The sequence below is a fragment of the Microtus ochrogaster genome, chromosome 2 (assembly GCF_000317375.1).
Source record: "Microtus ochrogaster isolate Prairie Vole_2 chromosome 2, MicOch1.0, whole genome shotgun sequence".
Classification (NCBI taxonomy): Eukaryota; Metazoa; Chordata; class Mammalia; order Rodentia; family Cricetidae; genus Microtus; species Microtus ochrogaster.
This window is the reverse complement of record NC_022010.1, coordinates 90,152,344-90,172,703: the sequence shown is the minus strand read 5'-3', so window position 1 is coordinate 90,172,703 and position 20,360 is coordinate 90,152,344. Positions and strand designations below refer to the sequence as shown.

Genomic DNA, 20,360 nt, shown 5'->3' with positions numbered 1-20,360 from the left:
GCCCTCTGAATGTGGGTAACAGTTGTGTGACTGGGCAGTTTGTGGGGGTGACTGGCCATGGAACCAGTATTTACCCCTAGTGCATTTATCCCTAGGGCTTTTTGAATCCCATTCCCTATGGAGGGATACCTTGCTCAGCCTAGATATAGGGACAAAGAGCTTGGTCCTGCCTCAAGTAATCTGACAGACTTTGTTGACTCACCATGGGAAGCCTCACCCTCCCTGAGGAATGGTTGGGGAGGGGGTTTAGGGGAAGGTGGTTGGAGTGGGAAGAGGGAAGGAAGAGGGAACTGGGATTGGTATGTAAAATAAAAAGATTGTTTTAAAAAAGTAAAAAATTAAGATTAAAAACATAAAAAATTTGTATGTTTTGCATACAGAATTATAAATCTTCTAAACAATACCTAGAAGTATATACTTAAAAGTAAATTTCAATAATATACTTGTATATAACAGTTCAAAACATCACAAATTCAACCACCAAAACTGTAACTTTTATTTGGTAATATGTATTTTAATAAACAGCTTTCTCCATCTGTAAGACCCTGATAATGCCTTTTAGGAAATAATAGAAAATAAATACAATAGTTAGCAGTTTGTACTCTGTACAAAAATCTTACTATGTTGTTCAGCAGGTCATTTTGCTAAACACCATATTCTTTCAGCAAATATATGACATACATAATGCAATTTACCATAAACAATCCCTCATATTGAAAACTGGACATTCTCTAACACCCATTAGCTTGTATGCATGCCAGCACATGAAAATTTACATGGACTATTATAGTAGATTTTTATAAAATGAAAAATAGTACCACTTTCCAATCAATCTGGACTGCTCCACTGCTGTGATCAAGTAGGTAGTAGGTGGGATTGCAGTTCGATTACTTACATTTGTGTCTCTACCATATTGTAATTAAAACTAAAAAGAAAACATAGACTGTGTAAGCACCCTGGGAGGAAACATATATGCCCTAAATAGTGATATGATTCCAAACTGAGAAAACCTCATGTGGTGCTGCCCTTCTGGTAGGGTCACAAGCAGATCTATACCCTCTTGCAAGAAAAGATGCCTATAATGCTAACATTTGAGGATAAATGGCTTCAAGTCAGTTTACAAAGACAAGTCTTTACATATCTTTAACATATGGACAGAAAATATTTTGGCTTCAGTTTTTAATTAGTCAAATATAATCTTTGTGATGGATTAAATATGTCATTCTAGACAGATGTTATCTTGTTATTTTATAGAAATACACCAGGACAGTCAAGACTGTCACACAGAGAAACCCTATCTCAAAACACAAAAAATTAAAATGAAAGAAATATACAATTTAGTATTATTTTAGGATTTGTTTTGCAAAGACTTTCATACTTAATATTTTGAGTGCATTGAAATGTCTACCATTTAACTTTTGAGGTGTCCACTAAATAAAGTGTTGATGCAGATAAACATTTACATGTATACTTACATTTTATATTTTGGTTATGCTAGAACTGCAAAAATCTGGATAACAATCTTATCCCATTAGTCACAATCTAATTTCATATAAAGCCCAAAGAAGAAATATGCATCTTTCAATTCCCACATGTCAGATACAGCTTATCCAGAAATGAAGCACCAAGCACTGTTAAAAAAAATTCTGTCTAGCCTAGACAGTTTGGATGTTCACCTTACTGGACCTGGATGGAGGTGGGGGTTCCTTGGACTTCCCACAGGGCAGGGAACCCTGATTGCTCTTTGGGCTGAGAACTTGATTGGGGGAGAGGGTGGGAAATGGGAGGCGGTGGCGGGGAAGAGACAGAAATCTTTAATAAATAAATAAATTTATAAAAAAATCCTGTCTATTAAGTTGAGGGGGGACAATGAACAAACAACCTTATATTGCCCTTGTACTTCTAAATGACAAAAATATTTTAGTGCTTTCTATTGGAAACAAAACAAGTAATTTATCCTAAAAGGTTAATATCTGCATAACTGTTTTTTCTTTTTAAAATTTTTATGGGAGTTTAACACCACCAATAGAATTTGAAAATATTGACAGCCTAAATAAATACCATACCTCTTTCAAGACTAAAGTAATTTTAATTTTTATAGCTTTTCAAATAGAATATATACAAAATATTGCTGTCATATACCCTGTAATAGGCAAGCATACATAAGAAAACAGAAGAAATACTCACACCCTTGAGAAGTCCTCAATCTCTATGATCTGGACAAAGAAGACTCTTTAGAGTCCTTGAAAAACCAACTGTCAAGACTTCTAATAAGATATATATGATGAAGATGCCTTTGAGATATTTTATGTTTTCCTCACTGTTTATTATACATAAAATTCAATCAAATCTGTGTATACAAATTATATGTATTCACCTTTCTACTTTAACAAATTACATACCTCTTTTTCAACCTCCTCTTCCTTCCCAAACCCTACAATGACTTTTCTTGCTAAAATCAAACTACTCAGAACACATCTTTGTCTTTTACCACAGATCTACCAATTTAGCTGCACAGTGCATAATCCCTTCCTTTGTATTGGAGTCCTGTGGACCTGTTCCTTTTCAAAGTAACCTTTACACTTTGCTTGAATACCAACAAACCTTCTACCTCTTCAGCCTCTTTCTGTAATTATGTTCTCTCCTGCATAATCAGTTTCCAGTCTGCCAAATCACTCTCATTAGTATGTAAATATGCTCTAACATCCTTCATCTAAACAAAACAGAAAACAAAGCCCAGAACTCTCTTGACCCCAAGGCTCTTTTGCAACAGTCCTATTTCTCCTGACTTCTGTCACAACAAATACTTCTGAAGACTTGTTCACAGATTCCAGTTCCAATTTGTATTTCTCTTCTCAGTCCTTTCCAGGCAGGCTTTGACTTCACTGTTTCGTCAAGACTGCCCTCAGTAAGGACTTTAGAGAGCACGTTCTGGACAAAGTTGCCATATCCAATGACTTTGTTGTGATCTTGACTCATTTTTCTTTTCTCTTAGACTTATTTTTGTTATTTTTAACTTTGTATGTATATGTATCTGTGTATGTGCACATGTGTGGGAATGCTTCCAGAGATCAGAAGAGGGCTTCAAATTCCCTGGAGCTACAGTGATAGGCAACTGTTGTGAGCTCCTGAATGCCGGTGCTAAAGCCAAACTCAGGTACTCTGCCAGAGCAGTATACACTGTTAAGCCATCACTCTAGCCCTGATCTTGACTTAAAGCACTCAATCAACTGTATTTCTCTTTTCTGTACCTTATCTTTTTACTTCGTGGCTTACTTTGGTCACTTCTTGTTCTCTGCCTAAGCCCTAAGCACTGAAATTTTTTTTAAAGCTCAGTCCCAGGTGTAGTTATCTACTGTAAAGGGTTCTTGGTTTGAAAATATAAATGCTGCTATATAGACTATTGAATGTCAATTCTGATCTTCAGTCTTAGGAGCTCTTTTGAACTCTCAGATACAGCGGTTTACAACTGTATGTATATGTGTACACTTGTGTGTGCCTCTGCATGCAGAGGACAGGTGACAATTTGAGTGTCCTTCCTCAGTTGCTATCCACAACTAACCTGGAACTTACGGCTGAACTGGCTGACCAGCGAGCCTCAGGGATCTTCTTGACTACATCTACCAGCTGTGGGATTATGTTAGGTTTTGGAAAACAGGGATCCTTGGGCTTAAACTCGTTATCGAGCTTGCAAGTGCTGTTATCTCCCAGACCACAGGCGCCTACATAATAGTTCCACTTGAATATCTACTGTTTATTTCTGGCACCACGTAGCCAAAACCAAATTTGATTTTCCCCTCCAATGCTCCTACACACTATCATTAAATTAATTGCTGGTTCCCCAAATGCAAATTTAGTTTTGTCTTTTCTGTCTCTTCATCCCTCATTCCCAATCCCAATTCCAATTACTGATGAGTAAACCTGGTTTTAAATCATCCCAAACTCTTCAACTTGTCTCTGTCTTCAGCATATCTACTCTAACATGAGCTACCCCTTTTTTTTAAACTACTGCAGCCTTGTTCACGCACTTTGATTCTGTATTTTTCCTTACTACTACTGCTATAGTACTTTCTTTATTCTCCCACACACCCAATTCCTGGCTGTTAGCTCCCCCCTCTACCTGTAACTTTGTCCTTGCTTCTCTCATGGATGTTTCTTTTATGTTTTTCCAGATTGAAGTTTGATATCATATCTGTACCAATTTATTTTATCACTTACTGTGAAGTCACAGTCACCTGTAACTGTAACATGTATGTAACATGATGGTCACAACACATGGCGATTGTGTGTCTTTACTATTAAAATGTCAATTTTATGCTATTGGCCCTTGCTTGTCTTGTCCATCTGTAATCCTTAGTGCATTGCTGGATGTCTGTATTTATAATAAACACATTTAAAATAAATCTGCATGTAAGTATATATACTTATTTTAATAAGTTGAGTGATTTTTACAGTTTTGGGTGAGTAAACTGACATTATTTTCTTTATTTCCCTATTGTTTTAAATATTACATAATATAGATAGGATAAAAAAAATTAGGCACATCATGTTATTCTCAGCATTTACATTAGATTATAGATAATTCTATATTTAATGTAGAGTGGTTAACGTTGTAAAATAGGAGAATGCAGTATTTTAACTTTTTCAGAGGGCTTTGGAAACTTGGAAAGAGATAAACAGATTATATAAAATTGAATACTTATTTGCTTCTGTTTGAACATCCTATTCAGTGAAATGTTAAACACAAGATAAACATAAGTTAAAAAAATTACTAGAAAAATTAAACATTACTATACAAAATTCACTTTCTTCTTGTGGAAAGCAAAGCAATTTGCTTTTTCTAGCTGACCTTATAGGATAACTGACTAGTGTAAGATAAAAGAAGAATCCTTTAAAAAAAAGAAATTGTAGCTACTATGATGACACTTGGTTTCAACTTTTCGAGAATTGAAAAGTTCCTAACATTATGTGATTGGATGAAAATATAAAACATACAGCTGCAATTCTGGTACTCAATTCTGTACTTTCAGCCCCCAGGGACAGCAGTGGAGGATACTGAAGACAGCCTGGGCTACTTGGGGAGACTCGATTTCAAAAAATGGACTAAAGAAAACCATTGCCTTCTTTAAATCCAAGCTCTTAAGGAGTGACTCTGAAAGCAACGGGGGAAATAAAGAATATAAGCATTTAAAGTTCAAGGGTGACTCATAAAAACAAAAGTATTTCATAAAATTTATAGGAAGATACCACATTTCAAAAACATTTAATATTGTGTAAAATATAAGTAACTAGTTAAAAGTATGTTGACTGTAAACCCTTTCATGTCAACTCTTCAATATCTTTTAGATACTCTTTTAAATTTAATGACAGAAGTAAAAATAAATCCATGAATTGGGTAATTCATTAACATGTATAAAATATTTTGACAGTCACATTTAATGAATTAATATTTTAAAAACATTTTGCTTACATTTCTTAGAAATCAATGCATTAATAGAAGAACATTCAAATACGACCACAGCCTTCTAGTATATTTTTAAAAAATAGTTGTTTAATTTGGGTCTTTTCATAAGATATTTTTTCTAGTTCAATGTCAATATATATTTTCACAAAAATGAGTAGAGTTATTTACATTAAATATTCACATCCTCAAAATGCATTTGTTTCAAAATTACAAGCGAGAACAAAATGACGTAATGTTAACTGATTCTTTTCTGATAGTTTTCTTTTTAAATGAAATAACCACTTTAACATAAACTATTCTTTTTCCTAGCTTTTGGCTTGCTTGTATGTAACATTCTGTATTAAAGTTATAATTATTGATGTGCTTGAAACCTTTCATGTATGCTGTTATTACAAGAAAATGAGAGATTTGCATAGTATCAATATATTAATATAATTTCCCTTGAAGAACAACTATAATACAGGAAGAGAGAACATATTAAATTAAAAGGTCCCATGAAAAACATTCATATACATTAAACTTTGCTTTCCATAAAGTGCAGAAAAAATTTAAAAGCCTTATTATTCATTTATTGTCTTAATATTCAGCATTGTCTCAACAATACTTTGAGCGTATATGACAATGATATTTTTTAGATAATATATTTTAACAGTGATCACATCAACCACTTTGATGGGAAAACAACTCATTCATTTACAAATTCTTTAGCGAGTGAGTGGCTACTAGCTTTTATTTTCTTAGAGTTTTTAACGACCTCACTTGAAGAAGATTTAGTGACGGAAAACAAATGTATGATAACTAATAAAGCCTGCCCAGCTGAAATTTCATCATGGATTTGATAATAATATCTACAGTTCAGAACTATAAAGAGAGAATATTATCCCCTGTTAAATTGAGGCAATAGAATTATATTATTCCAAACTTTCAGACTGAATGAAGATAGGCTTAAATGAAAAATAGATTAAAGCAAGCTCTGTCTAAAGCACAAGCAGCTAAGTCTACAAATAACTCAACGTAGAAAAGATTTGGGACATTCCAGAAGCCGCAGAGCATTACAGATGAAACCTTGTAAATGTGTAGTTTATTTCTAGGAACTGGCTTTTTTTTCACACATGTACCATGATTTCAAACACTTCAAATGCTATTGGCTCTTTCTAGAAGAGAGAAAACAGAAGCATGTCTTATGTAGTAATTACAGATACGAACAAACTGTACTGCAATGTTCTGATGTCAGCTTGGGGAGTAACTCAGTGGTAGAATGCTTGCCTTGGGTTGGAGCACCAACACAAAAACACAAACAATAACAGTTCATATCAATATTGCTTCATACACAAGTTCATGTTTACCTCATGTAGACAATTATGATTAGGACTAAATATAAAATCTGAACAGGATATATGGAAAACAATAATTCTTATGTCCCCAGAGTTTTCTTTATAATCATGGACTATGTGGAGACAGCATTGGATCTTCCTTTAATGAGGGCTATTGAATTGAAGATCCTGAGCCAACTGAGTATGGATCCTGAAATAGCATTTTAGTTATTTTAAATTCCTCTTTGATTTGATAACATACCAACTAAAAAATGCTATTGCGACAAATTAAAGGCCAATAGAAGATATAAATATGATGTACAAACATGGTTAAGAACAGATGTGTTACTTGAAAGAGTATCATTAACAGAATAAATACTTATTTAATTTACAATTTGTGGGATAAATGTGTAGTTAACCTGTACCTTCTTTGCTAATACAAAATGAAAACAATTTCCCCTTGGGATGGATGTGGCTCAGTGGTACACCTTCCTAATATGCAGAACTCTCTGTATTACATTATCCTTTATCCTGTTTTGACAGGTAATAATTCTTTAGTGGCTTTGCTATTCTTAACAAAAAAATGATTGTTCTTAAGATAGGGGAATTATCCTTTGAAAATTTCTTTTTTCCCACTGTCTCTGCTATGTGAGAAAATTTCTCTTAATATGAAACAAATCAAAGATTCTTTTTTGAAGAAAAATGGTAGTGTGACTAATGAGTATATCAATTTAAGAAAGGACGTTGTTTTGTTTATAAAAATTGCTTTCATTAGAATAGTGTAAAATATAATAATGTGGAAGTGACTTGACATCTCTGAGATGTACAGATATTCTAATTGTCAAATTCTTTTGGAAAAATTGAAGTGTTTATTAGTCCTTTACCTCCCTTAGACAATGAAGCTCTCTTAACTTGTTTTATTTTAAAATTCAGTAACTTGAAAAGATAAACTTTTAGATCCATTCTGTGACTTCAGAAGAGAAATCTGCCAACAAAAGAGAAAACCCTTGATCCAGGATTAAAGCACTCAAGCTTCGTTATATATAAGTCAAGCCAAATTATAAAGACGCTCAAAATAATTTGATCTAGTGATAATTTGAATCTAACTACTAGTCAGTAAAAGAGGTTAGTTCAATTATGTCTGGATGATCTGTGTCTTCTAGACCCTTCCAACTTTATTCCTGGGAGACATATGCTTCATTTCACATCTCTGTATAACAAAACCCTACTGTTTTTCTAATAAATCTTTAAAGCATATGCCTAAATCTTGACTTTTTTTTTTATTGAGAAAAAAAATTTCCGCCTCCTCCCAGCCTCCCACTCCTCCCGCCCTCCCCCCACTCCTCTCCCCCTCCCTCTTGAGTCTGAAGAGCAGTCAGGGTTCCCTGCCCTGTGGAAAGTCTAAAGTCCTCCCCCCTCCATCCTGGTCTAGGAAGGTGAACATCCAAACTGGATAGTGGAAACAGTAAGATGAAGATGGGACATTTATTTTTATGCAATATAAAGTTTTTCTTCCCTTTGACTCTGTTCATTTTAGTCATGGACAATCATTTCTTTCCCTGGTTAACAGATCCTGTTGGAAAGGATTTTGTGTAAACTTTGAAGTGCATATTATTACATCTACTAGAAAAATTAGTTCTGGTGCGAGATTAGTTTCAGGTTTGGTTTGAAATGAAATGATGTTTTTACAGACTATCAGAAGAATAAGTTCATATATGGCCTGACTTCTGATGGTAAGATCCTAGAGAACCCACAAAGCATGATTTCTACTACCAAAAAAAAAAAAGTAATGGGTCTTTGGGAAGAATTTTAAGAGATTCCAAGTTTCAAAATATATTTTTCTGATGGGAAATTAACATGCACTTCACACTTGACTAACTCCTACTTGTTTAGATTTATTCTAGAGCAAGATCTAATCCCACATGAAGGAGTCACTATAGCAAACTGCCAGGCTCCAATCTAAACTTCAAACTCAGGGATTAAGAGTGGCCAACAACAGTGTACTCAAATTCATTTTTGTGAAAAAATAATTATGTGTATGGGAAACATGCTGTTTTATTCAACTATGGTAAATAAAACGTATATTTTTTTCTGAACAGTATAAAAATGAGAAAGGATGTTGGGAATGTTGATCATAAAAAGGAAAAGTATGACTTGAACACATGAAAGACAAATGAACGTCCCCAGTTGTACCTAATCTACTCCTCTTCTGTTTAAATAGAGTATCAAATATGTTTGATTAATTATAGATATGAGTTTATTTGACTGCATGAAATTCAAGTTGTGAAAGTTAAGGAGATCATAATGTAACAACTGACACATCTGCTTTAAGCCTTTTTATGTTTAAAGACACAGATTTCCTAAGTTAACACTGGGCTATTAAAATACTAATTTCTTTTTATTTAATATTAGACTTAACTAACTGAAGATACAGAAGCAATATTCTATTTTGAATTTCTTTCCCTTGTGCTTAATTTTCTGTTAGGCAAAGTCAGAACTCACACCTTCTAATTTGAAGGGCTCCCATTTGTATGCAAAGCCCCAATAGATAATTTTTTCAACCTACCCTGCCATTCAGCTGCTTCCATGGAAATTTACAAGGCTTTTTTTTAGACTTGCTGTGTTTTGCTATACTGATATAATGAGTACATTGATAGAACCTGAGAAAGAAAAGTGATTGGATGGGGGCTGAAAAAATTAATAAAGGAATAGAAAAAGAGACAATACTGGTAAAAATCTTGAGATAAATGTTAACTGATTTTTCTCCTAGAGCATACATTTAATATTGAAAGATATCAAAAGAGACATTTAGAACACAGGTTGGATGATATGCAATTTCCTCTTCACTATCACTGCCATAGAGAACTTTATAAAACTTTACTTTTCACAGATTAAATTTGGCTATTTTTCTATTGTGGGCTATGAGAGGCTTTTGAATTGTAACTGGAAGGCTGCCTTATCCAGTTTAAAGCTGGGTAGGTTTTAGGGAGTGATACGCAGAATAATAAATCCGTGATTATAGCATGTGTAACACACTTATCAGCAGTTGTAGAACAATCTTGCAAATTTTCTATAATTCTTCCTTCCTGTTACACTGTCATCATTTCACATACTTTTTAGCGGAATGATTTCAATACACCATCTTTGTTCTTGATTGTATATTCGTTTTACATTTTTGGCTATAGACCAGAAGTTGACTTTGAGAGAAAAAAATTTTTTACATGGTCTGATTTTCAAAAATCTAAGAACTCACTCATTAGAATTGATTAAGATTTCTTAAAAGCAAGTACATAATGTATATGTATATTTTTAGCTATAAGGGATTATTCCTAACTATAATTATGAAAGTCATTAGCTTATTTTTGGATAATTATCTTATGATTGTATGTATCAAATAAATTTAGTTATTGAGCACAGGCACCAGTAAAACTCAGAATGGGAAATCTCAGAATTTTTCATGTTATATTGACATCTGCATTTGATATTTTAACCATTAACATCCCGAGATCTTTGTTTGTTTGTTTGTTTGTTTGTTTGAGACAGGGTTTCTCTGTAGCTCTGGAGCCAGTCCTGGAACTAGCTCTTGTAGACCATGCTGACCTTGAACTCCCAGAGATCCACCTGCCTCTGCCTCCTTAATGCTGGGATTAAAGGCATGCATCACCACTGCCCAGCTATATTCTGAGATCTTAATTTCTCTTGGATCACAAGGTACATGACCATTAGGCAGCAAAGAAATATTCTTATATTTTAATGTTTATGTTTAATTTTGCACATATTTCTGCCTTGTTCTGTCCATAATGAAGTTCATATTACACTTAACATTATCATGCTCATAGCTTGGTAAATAAACATAATTTTACAAAACTTGGAAGAGGACATGGGATTAGAGAATAGAAAGAGAATGTTTTAATAAATCAGGAAAGACATATGTAGAAATGGAAATTAACTAGAAATAGAATTACATCATCACACTTTTAAATGAAAACTATTAACAGATTCTTAATGTTGCCATTACTGAATGTAAATCCCACAGAATTTTAAATACTTCTATAGAATTATAGAATTTATTTCATCAAGGCATACAGATGCTGTAGACAGAGTCCTATGATGGACCAAATTATTCTATTTCTTATTTTTCTAAATACCTTTTTGCTGTTTTATAAAAATAGATATATATGATTAATAAATTTAATCATCTGTTATCATTTAATAGATATTTAAAGACAGATAAATATGGAAATTTTGTATTTCTCCTAAGTGTATCCAGATTTGCATAAATGTATCAAGCGAATTGCCAAGAGTCTATGAGTGATGCATGGCCATGCATGAAGGTGGCTAGAAAATATTACCAGCTATTTCTGACACACTTACTTAAGAAGGGATGGAATTCCACTCTTTTCTTTTTCTGTTTAGTCAAGAAATACTCTAAAGACACCCTTTTATCTCTATACATGCTTTTTTTGTTGTTGAAATGAGAAAAATTAAGCTGCAACAGGAGGAGCAAACCCAGGAAGATGAATCAGCGAAAGAAATGTAGAAGGATCTTGTATATCAAAAATCTTACAAACAAAACTAAAAGGAAAAGAAGTGAGGATCCCTAAGTGGAAACAGTTTTGTCCTCTCCTAGAATTTCAGCAGGAATTTAAGGATGTGGAGAGAATGCCTTTGTCTCTGACACTGAATAAAAGTTAGTTCACTATCTGCATCTTTAGACAATCTGATCTGCATTTTTCTTTCTTCAATAACCAGCTTATTCTTCACTCATCACGATGGTACTTTTTGTGGTTTCATGGGAGCAGATAATTTTATAGTTGAGTTTGTTTTAAAAGGAGCACTATTTTGATAAGCTGACAAATTCACTGGAAAAATACATTTGCTTTTTTTTTGCTGTAAGCCTCAGAGAAGATTATGACAACACATCTCAGATGTGTTATTTTTATATACTACAATAGACTGCAATTTTCACATTATATATGTGCATATATATATGCTTAAATGTGAGATCTATTTATATCATGTTTATGGTATCCATACTAATTTCTTAGAAAATTTTGAGAAGACCTCAAAGTGTTCATATAACTTATTTTTGTGAACAAAATATTTGAATTGTTAAAGTTGGAAGAACACCAGTTAGCAATCAACTAGTTGCGTTTATTACATTGGGGCACTGCAAGCTATCTTAAATTCAGTAAATCATTTCCCATTTAGTGTATGACTACTATGTTAGAACTTTTATTTAAGAAAAAGGTCACATTATGAACAATATACTTTCTCAATGCTTTGATAATTGTTTGTCATACTCGTGAGGATGAATTCAAGGCAACAGCCATAGGTTTACTCCATGTGTCTGTCTATGAAAACTATCAGAGTAATGGACTCACTCTTGGTCTTTCCAAGGGTAATTCTTGTGACATACTAGAGAAATACAGCATAATTAGTAAAAAATTAGAGGGGGAAAATCCTCTAAACAACCACCTACTATGAAATGTGTAGAACCCTATAAAGTTAATTTAAAAATATAGACAAACCCAGCCTTAGAATATTTAAAAGCACAGTATTTTTGTCCATCTCCCTCCCCAACAATGCCCTTCATACTGTATTCACACCTGACACAAATGCACTACATGGAGTCATTGATCATTTCTGCAAATCGTTGTAACATCAGGCACCAACAGTTAAGTTATTAAGAATAAAACAATAGTACACCCCGCAGAGTTGAGCGAAACTATCAAAAAAAGAAGCATGTCAAGTTGGAAGCTACTTGATCACAAAACATGGAAGAATGGTCAACTATTTCTTTCTTATCTATCATCAAACGCTACATACATCTTTGAAGATGCCACACGTGAGCACATTCCTTTACGTTAAGTCCATGAACACTTCCCAAACATTTCTATACAAAGTTACACATTCATGCTGAGTTATTTATCATTATGTAGTGATAATCTGCAGTGGGCCAGAGTTTCATTTGCAGGGTATCCAGAGAGGACCTGTGTAGCAGGATATTGAAATCCAGGGTGGAAGCATAAACGTAAGGTGTGCAGCCATAGTCTGAACAGGAGACTGTGGGTTGTGAAGGGATGTCTGGAGAATCAGAAGAATGAGTTGTAGAGGGTATATCTTTCTTTGTAGAAATGCTGAGGCACAAAATACAGGTGTTTATAGTACTTTCTCATACATGAAACCCCTTCTCCTGTATGTGCATCATATGTAAACGTAAAGTCTGTATGCTGCTGACTATTCGTCTCTGATGTCCAATGAGTATGACTCCAATTCGTCTAATATCACTGAAAGAGTATGAAGAGGGAGAGAAGGGAGAGGAGAGAGAAAGAGGAAGGGATGGGGGAGAGAAAGAGAAAGATTTTGAGCTCATAGTTTTAATAAATACAAGCATGAGAAAATGAATATGTAGATATGTTAAATATATGGAAATAAATGTGTTGGTTAATAGTTAAGTAGTCATATAAATAAATAGTAAAATTTTATATTTTCTTTTCCTTTGTTCCATAAAATATTTACAAATTCATTTAATCTCAAATTAAATGATATAAAGAAAAATTCCATATCCAGATAGAATGCTTGAGTTTCTATTAGGCATAAAGCTACTTATAATTAAAGTAATTATATAAATTTGCAACAGTCATAGAAAATGTAGAGCATGTAGGGGCATAATATGGGTATGAAAATAACATTAAACAAAATTTAGCAATTTTGTGGAAATAAATAAGGAGGACACATACATATTCTACAACCCTATAATAATTTCACTTTTATGTTTAAGAGATACACAAAAAATGAATACAAAAATCATACAATTCTAAAACACTTATACTAATACAAATTTAAAAGACAGTGAGACATATAATAAAGCACTTATACTAATAGAAATTTAGAAAACAGTGAGACATATAAGAAAACCCCACATAGTAGCTGAAACTGCTGAACTAGATTCATATGTGTGAGAACAGGGTGGGGGGGAAGCCAAGAACAATACATACCCTCTTGATGAATTTTAAAATTTATATGAAATATCTAAATTAGATATACACAGACTAATAAACATTAAATACAGGACAATGATGACCTTGGAATGGGAGTAGGAGAGGTGATAGAACTGGAGTACACACAGAGCTTCAATTATTTCTATGAATGGATTATCTCATAAACTTGGTGGTGGATACATTGGAATTTGTTACTTCATTCTCTGTACTTATTTGTGCATATATGATAAATAGTTCATAAGTTCAAAAACATTTAGTATTTGACTTTAAAAGCTGTCATTATTTTGAACCATATGAACTTGCATTGCTATCTTAAAACAATGGTAATTTAATGGTGCCATCTAATTATTATAATATTTTAATCCACATTTGAACATTTCTATTAGATGTAGATAAATGACGGTCTTTGAGAGGATGGAAGATGTCTAATCATGATAGTACATAGAAGGATCTCTAAAATGTCATGGTAACACATTAGAGTAAGCAGATGGATCTAATGATGGCAGTAGGAGCTGAATATTAATATATATGAATAACAATTTACCAAGGCAACAAACACTATGTTGATGTAATGTCTATGATTTTAATAAAATCAGGATGTATCTGGGAAGCATTTCCAACAATGTTAAAAATCTATTTGAATTAAATATATTCTTTAAAAGAATAATAGTTGAGAGTTTAACTTACAGCTTCCACTGGAATGATAATGACAGAAATCACACACTAGCCTTAGGAATGGTATTCTTGATTTGGATGTGTAAATTTGAAATTTCATGAGCAAAATATCTAATTACAGTAATAAGCCTAGAACTACTTACTCGATGCTCATTCTTGAGATCAGATCAAATGTTGTAAAGCCTGCCGCCATGAAGTTACTCTTGTATTGCCCCATCTTTATAGAATCCAACCAGTCACCAACTGTGACGAACAATGGATATTCAGGACCGTCGATAGGGGATTCTGGCATTCTGCAGGGAAATAAACCATAGCATTTAAAAGCCAGAATGACCAGACTTGATTATTTTTTGAAATATCCTTGTAGCTAATATTTTTATTCTCCATTTGAATGAACTCTAATTTTCTGTCCTATTCAGCCAGCAAAACCTTTTTTTTTTCTTTTTTAAATCAAATCAGTTATTTCTTTTTAACATTTTCTGCTTTTTGTCACTATGGATATAATACTTGATAGATCTTTAGAAAACCCATTTTTCCTATGTTCCTTTTTATTTTTCTCTCTCATGAAATTGCTTTCAAATTTGATGCTTAGTCTACCCACTTTCTCTGCATGGAGAGTTCACTGCTTCTGACCTCCTAGGAATCCACACCCTTCACCACAAGAAAACTCACAGTACCAACTAACCTGGGTTCATGGGGCTCACAGAGACTGAACTAACAACCCCTCCAAGGGACTGGCCCAGGCTCTCTGCCCATATGTTACAGTCTGGAGGACTCCTAACAGTGGGAACCGGGGCTGTTGTCAACTCTTCAACTGGCCTTTGGGACTCTACTCCTCATACAGGGTTACCTTGCTCAGCCTTAAATACATGGGAAGGTACTTAATCTTACTGCAACTTGATAATGCCATGTTGTGTTGAGACCAGCACTTTCCATAACAGAAATGGATGAGGAGTGGATTTGCAGGTCGGGACAGAGGGAAGCCTGAGAGGTGGGGGGGGGCTGAGAAAAGAGGGGGGAGGGGAAACTGCAACTGGGATTTAAAACAATAAATAAATGGGAAATAAAGGAATTCGTATCCTTTTACCTGCCCCACACTTGTTCTTGTGATGGTTCTCCTTTTAATGATGACTTCATTGATCAAACTTCAAAATAGATTTTTAAACATTCAACAATAATAGTCTTATTTAAAAATATTTTCTGATATCATAGAATTTAGTTTCATAAGTAGGATTTACATATATCTGAGCAGAAAATATGTTTATAATAGCTCAAAACATAGATATGAAGGCTTAAAATAAAATAAGTCTGGGCTAGCAAGTCAAGGAATATTGATGGTATTATAATAGTATTATCTCAGTTCTTTTAGTTTCTGAAATATATGCCAAAAGCATTCTAATTGAGAATGTTTTATAGTTTAAGAATAGAAATGGTATAAAGGCATTATTTTGGAAAGTCTAGGAAAGATATATGTGAATGTGTGCACACATGTATGTGTAGACATAGCACACATACATATTAGCAAAAGTTGGGAGGAATAAAATGGGATTAATCTTAGAAATTATACTAAAATAACTCAGAATTTTGTACTCATATGAATCTAGTAAAAACTGTACTAAATTCTTCTTTCAGGAATATTGGAAGATGGTCCATGAAGGAAGCTGTGTGAGGGGATTTCTGAGAGCTCATGAGACAGTTTCAAGTAAGAGTCTTGTAACCTCTGCTCCTCCATAAGATGGGCTGCTCTTGGAATGTGCTTTTGTGCCTTATCCAGGTGCAGTAAATAGTGGGTTACTTCAGATCACCCATCATCTTACTTATTCTTAGTCAGAATGACATTTCCAAGCAAGAGTTTTCCTCCTGACTGTGTACAGCCTAAACTGCTGTGACCTTGCCCTTGGGACTGTGTACAACTTGAACTCAAGTTAATTTTGCTTACATGACCTTGCTTAACCCATAGAATGCCCTTGGAATAGAAATTGTCTGACAACTTGGATAAAGTTAGGTACTGCATGAGACATTAGCTTGCCTCATTTTTAGTCTTTCCTCTCCTAGGTCCATGCTGCTAAACAGAGTGACAACACAAGAACATGTAAATATTCTGATGCTTGTAAAATGTTTGGTACAAAAAGTGTTTGTATAATAATGGATGCGTTACAATAAGAGTATTATTTAAACATTCTCAGACACAGAACTTACATTATCTAAACTAATAATGATCTTTAAAATATGCTTGTGATTTTATTCAAGTCAATATTTACTAAATAATAAAAATGTTATTACTACAAGTAAATGATAAAACTTTTATTAGACACTGATAGTTCAACTTCTAATTATTTTGTTTCTAAAATATTTTAAATGAATGAAAATATCTGTAGAATATAATTTGAATATCAATATCTTAAATAGTTTCTCAAGATTTTGCTTTCAATATTTTAATTGGGACTAGAATCTGCTAATATTCAAAAATACTTGGCTAGAACCCTATGAAGGAAGAATTCTGGGTTTATACATGCTATCTAACTCTGGAATCATTTTGATAAAATATATATGGGAATGAGCATTAAGTTCTAAGGTGAAGACCACTTACAACCAAAATTAATTTTAACATTTTAAACCATTCATTTAAAGTTTTGAGGAGCACAAGTCGTACTTATTTCACCACTTAAAGACTAGAAGGTGGTTTCTTACCATGTAGGACCAAGTCCTTGCTAAAGACCTAGGCTTCATTTCTTTGGATATTTTGTTTGCTACGTTGATTTCTTTCTCTTGTTTTCTAAATGAGATCCAGTTTAAAGTAAAGGTGGGTGTAAATGGGATAATGAAGAAACTCAGAGGCTTTTGGTTTTTGTATATGTAATAGGAGCTTGTGTATGCTGTACTCTATATTAGGTATGGGTTTCCTTTAATGGTGATTTTACTTTTAAAAAAACCTATTCAGTTCTAGTACATTTCTATAATTCCTGTTTTGGATCTAAGCCATAATAATAATGCTATTTAACTGTGGGCTGTTTCATTCTAGTTAATATCAGAATGATTCACAATTTTACACAAAACAAAAATGAGCCATGCCCCAAATTTGAAAAGCTATCATGGCCATCTAATGACAGATTCTGGATTGTTGCAATGTTTCTTCCAAGATTCTTAGCTGTATATATGTTAACAAATACCATCAAATAAAAATTCATATATGAAATACTAAATAAGAGCTATCGTGGCAAACAGATTCATCTAGATTTTTGAATGGCAGTATTCCTTAAAATCTCTAATTGTCAAGCATGCCCTCTGATTATGCAAGAGAATTAAAAATAGTTTCTGTATAATTTTCTTGAATTATTTAGTCAGGGTCTATAGCATATCTTTTAAGAAATACTGCTGTACTTCACAACTAATTCTCAAAAGATTAGTATACCCTTATTGACTATTAGCATAAGTAACCAGGGGTTAGAAAGGTGAGTGTCTTATTTTAGACCAATATGGCTTTAATAAATGGAATTACTTGTTAAGAGAGTTTTGTTAAAATGGAAGAAAATTTAAAAAATAGTTGAATTGATATTTACTTCATTTTATTATGCCTTTCTTATTTTGTTTTTATTTATTTGTTTGAAATAGTATTTCACTATGTGGCTCAGTCTGGCCTCAAACTCTTGATCCTCCTGCCTCAGCCTCTGGAGTTCCAGAATTATAGACCTGTACCTTGAAACCTAGTTCATATTCTTCTGGATGCATGGGGAAAGTCGGATGAGTTTCTTTATCTACACTGAGATGACACTGGTGCAACTCTTGAGATTTTACAATTTTTTGCAACTGGTGAGTGGAAATGTGAATTGCTAACTTTGTCATTACTGTAGAAAACAGATCGAAGAATGAACGCCCCTTACAGCCGGTAAAGGGCTGGAATGTTTCCCCACTGAAAAGCATTCACATTTGCTCCCCAAATACTGCGATGTCATAATTTTCTTTCTCGCACACACGTTAGTAAACTAGTTAACTTCCTGGCCTTTTCTGCAGCTGCCTTGGCACTTGATTTAGTAAGGTCAGAGGCCCCACATTGTTTACAGTGCCTGTGTGGCAATTTTGATTTCACTTTATCTTATACTGAAGTTGAAAAATGCTGCTCTATTCTGGCTTTCAGAGTTGGACACTATCATCCTCACATGAATTCTCTCCATTGCCTAATAAACAATAAATGCCCTTTCTTATCAAATCAGTACAGTGATAAATTTAGTCTATTTTTTTTTTTTTTGCTGAGACTGTGGAAATTTCTGGTCCTTGCTGATTAGTGGAGTTGCTCACCTGAAACATCTTCATAGCACAGCCAGAAGCTCATATTTTAAAAGTATATATTGTAAGCGGGATGTAGCAGCTTACACCTTAACTTTTAACACTAAGGTATATTACAAATTTCACACGAAGTTCTCAGGTTTTAATGGCTATTCTTTTCTATATTTGGTTAACTCATATGTCAACATTTGAATATATATGTATATATATATATATTCCAGAAAGTCATTGAAAGTAAATTTTACTTTGCATTCTTTCAGATTTTCAAGATTTTTACATTGAATTCTTTACAATAGAGCCTATTATTTAACTTAATCACAAATTACCAAAATAATTTTGAGACTAAAAATTAAAACACGATTTGACTAAAATATCCTAAAGTAACAAATGCTTAGAAACATGTATCTTGCCTCTACTTAATGCTTATGGGTAATGAAGGTATAATATTTTCAGTATGATTCTTAACTGTGTTAAGTTGTAGGCATTAAATTTTGTCAGATTTTATTAATTCTCTTGTTTTTAATTGTTCAGATTATTTAACATGCATAATAAGATTGATGACTGGTGAAACATACAGAAATTATAATTAAAATAATCTCTCTGAATTCTGAGAACCCAGCACGCGGTCCCAAAAGAGAGACTGGATCTCAAAGAAAGCGTCTTCTGTGAGGAAATAATCCAGAGTAAAAACAAACATCACATCACATGCAGCCACAATGCATTGGGAGTGTCTGTCATTATATCATCACGGGATCAATTCCCAGTGCTCCACAATGACAGCAGCACAGCATCTGAGCTGAGCAGAAAGTGTCGTGGTGTAATGGCTGCTACTGCAGGAAGAAAGAAGCAATGCAAGCATGTGCAGCACCAGAAAATTCAATCTACAGAAACGCCCAAGGATGTAATTCTGGAACTATGATCTTGCTGTATTTCCTTCATCTCTCTATATTGTAGTAGTTATATCTGTCCACAGCCAATGTTCTTTAAGTGGCTGTACATTTCAGGAGGATGTTTAAGGAGTATATGACTATTTATCTGCTGTTTATCTTTGAGGGGGGGGTATGCGCTCAACATCTTTGTATTTACTCAGCAAAAAAGGAAAGCGACAGGCTGCCCTACAACAAAATATTTTAAAGGCCTTTTAATAAACTTCATCTATGAAGTCTTATTTGGCACAAAGAGAATCTAACTGGAAAAATAAAAATGTACCTTCTTATATTCATATGTTCAGAATAGTGCTGGGCTGAGAAAGATCTGGAGATTTTTCTGCTGTTCTATACTGCAAAGTCTAAGTGAATATGGACCCTGGAGCTGATGAACTTTGTTCTCTTGTGTTTTGTTGACAAGCAGCCTCTTTGCATCCCCCTTTCCTTTTCTGAGCCATGGGAACATGATAATTAAGGAAAGAAGTAATGAAAGAACCCAGTAGACACAATGATTAGCACACAGTACAGCTCAAAAAGTGGCCCTAGCTGCTATTGTTTTTAACACAGGATATGTATCTATCAGTATTAATAGGAAGTATTGGAATTATCTAGCTGTTCATAGAATGGCTCATTCAGTTTAGATTTTCTAATGGGTGGATAGGAACTTCCACTTTTTGACCAATACTTCATATTC

The 20,360-nt window shown here is 33.6% G+C and overlaps 1 protein-coding gene across 3 annotated transcripts in view; it reads right to left on the bottom strand.

Annotated features, from left to right (window-relative positions):
- Positions 1 to 10,366: 10,366 nt before the first annotated feature.
- Epha6 (EPH receptor A6) overlaps positions 10,367 to 20,360 on the bottom strand; it is a 918,005-nt gene continuing 908,011 nt past the window's right edge. For all 3 annotated transcript variants that reach the window (XM_026787030.1, XM_013353099.2, XM_026787032.1), the window contains 2 exons: positions 14,600 to 14,749; positions 10,367 to 13,067 (listed from right to left, as the gene is read on the bottom strand). In XM_026787030.1, the coding sequence (XP_026642831.1) occupies positions 12,953 to 13,067; positions 14,600 to 14,749 (265 nt within the window). In that variant the 3' untranslated portion in view covers positions 10,367 to 12,952. The remainder of the gene's footprint in view (positions 13,068 to 14,599; positions 14,750 to 20,360) is intronic.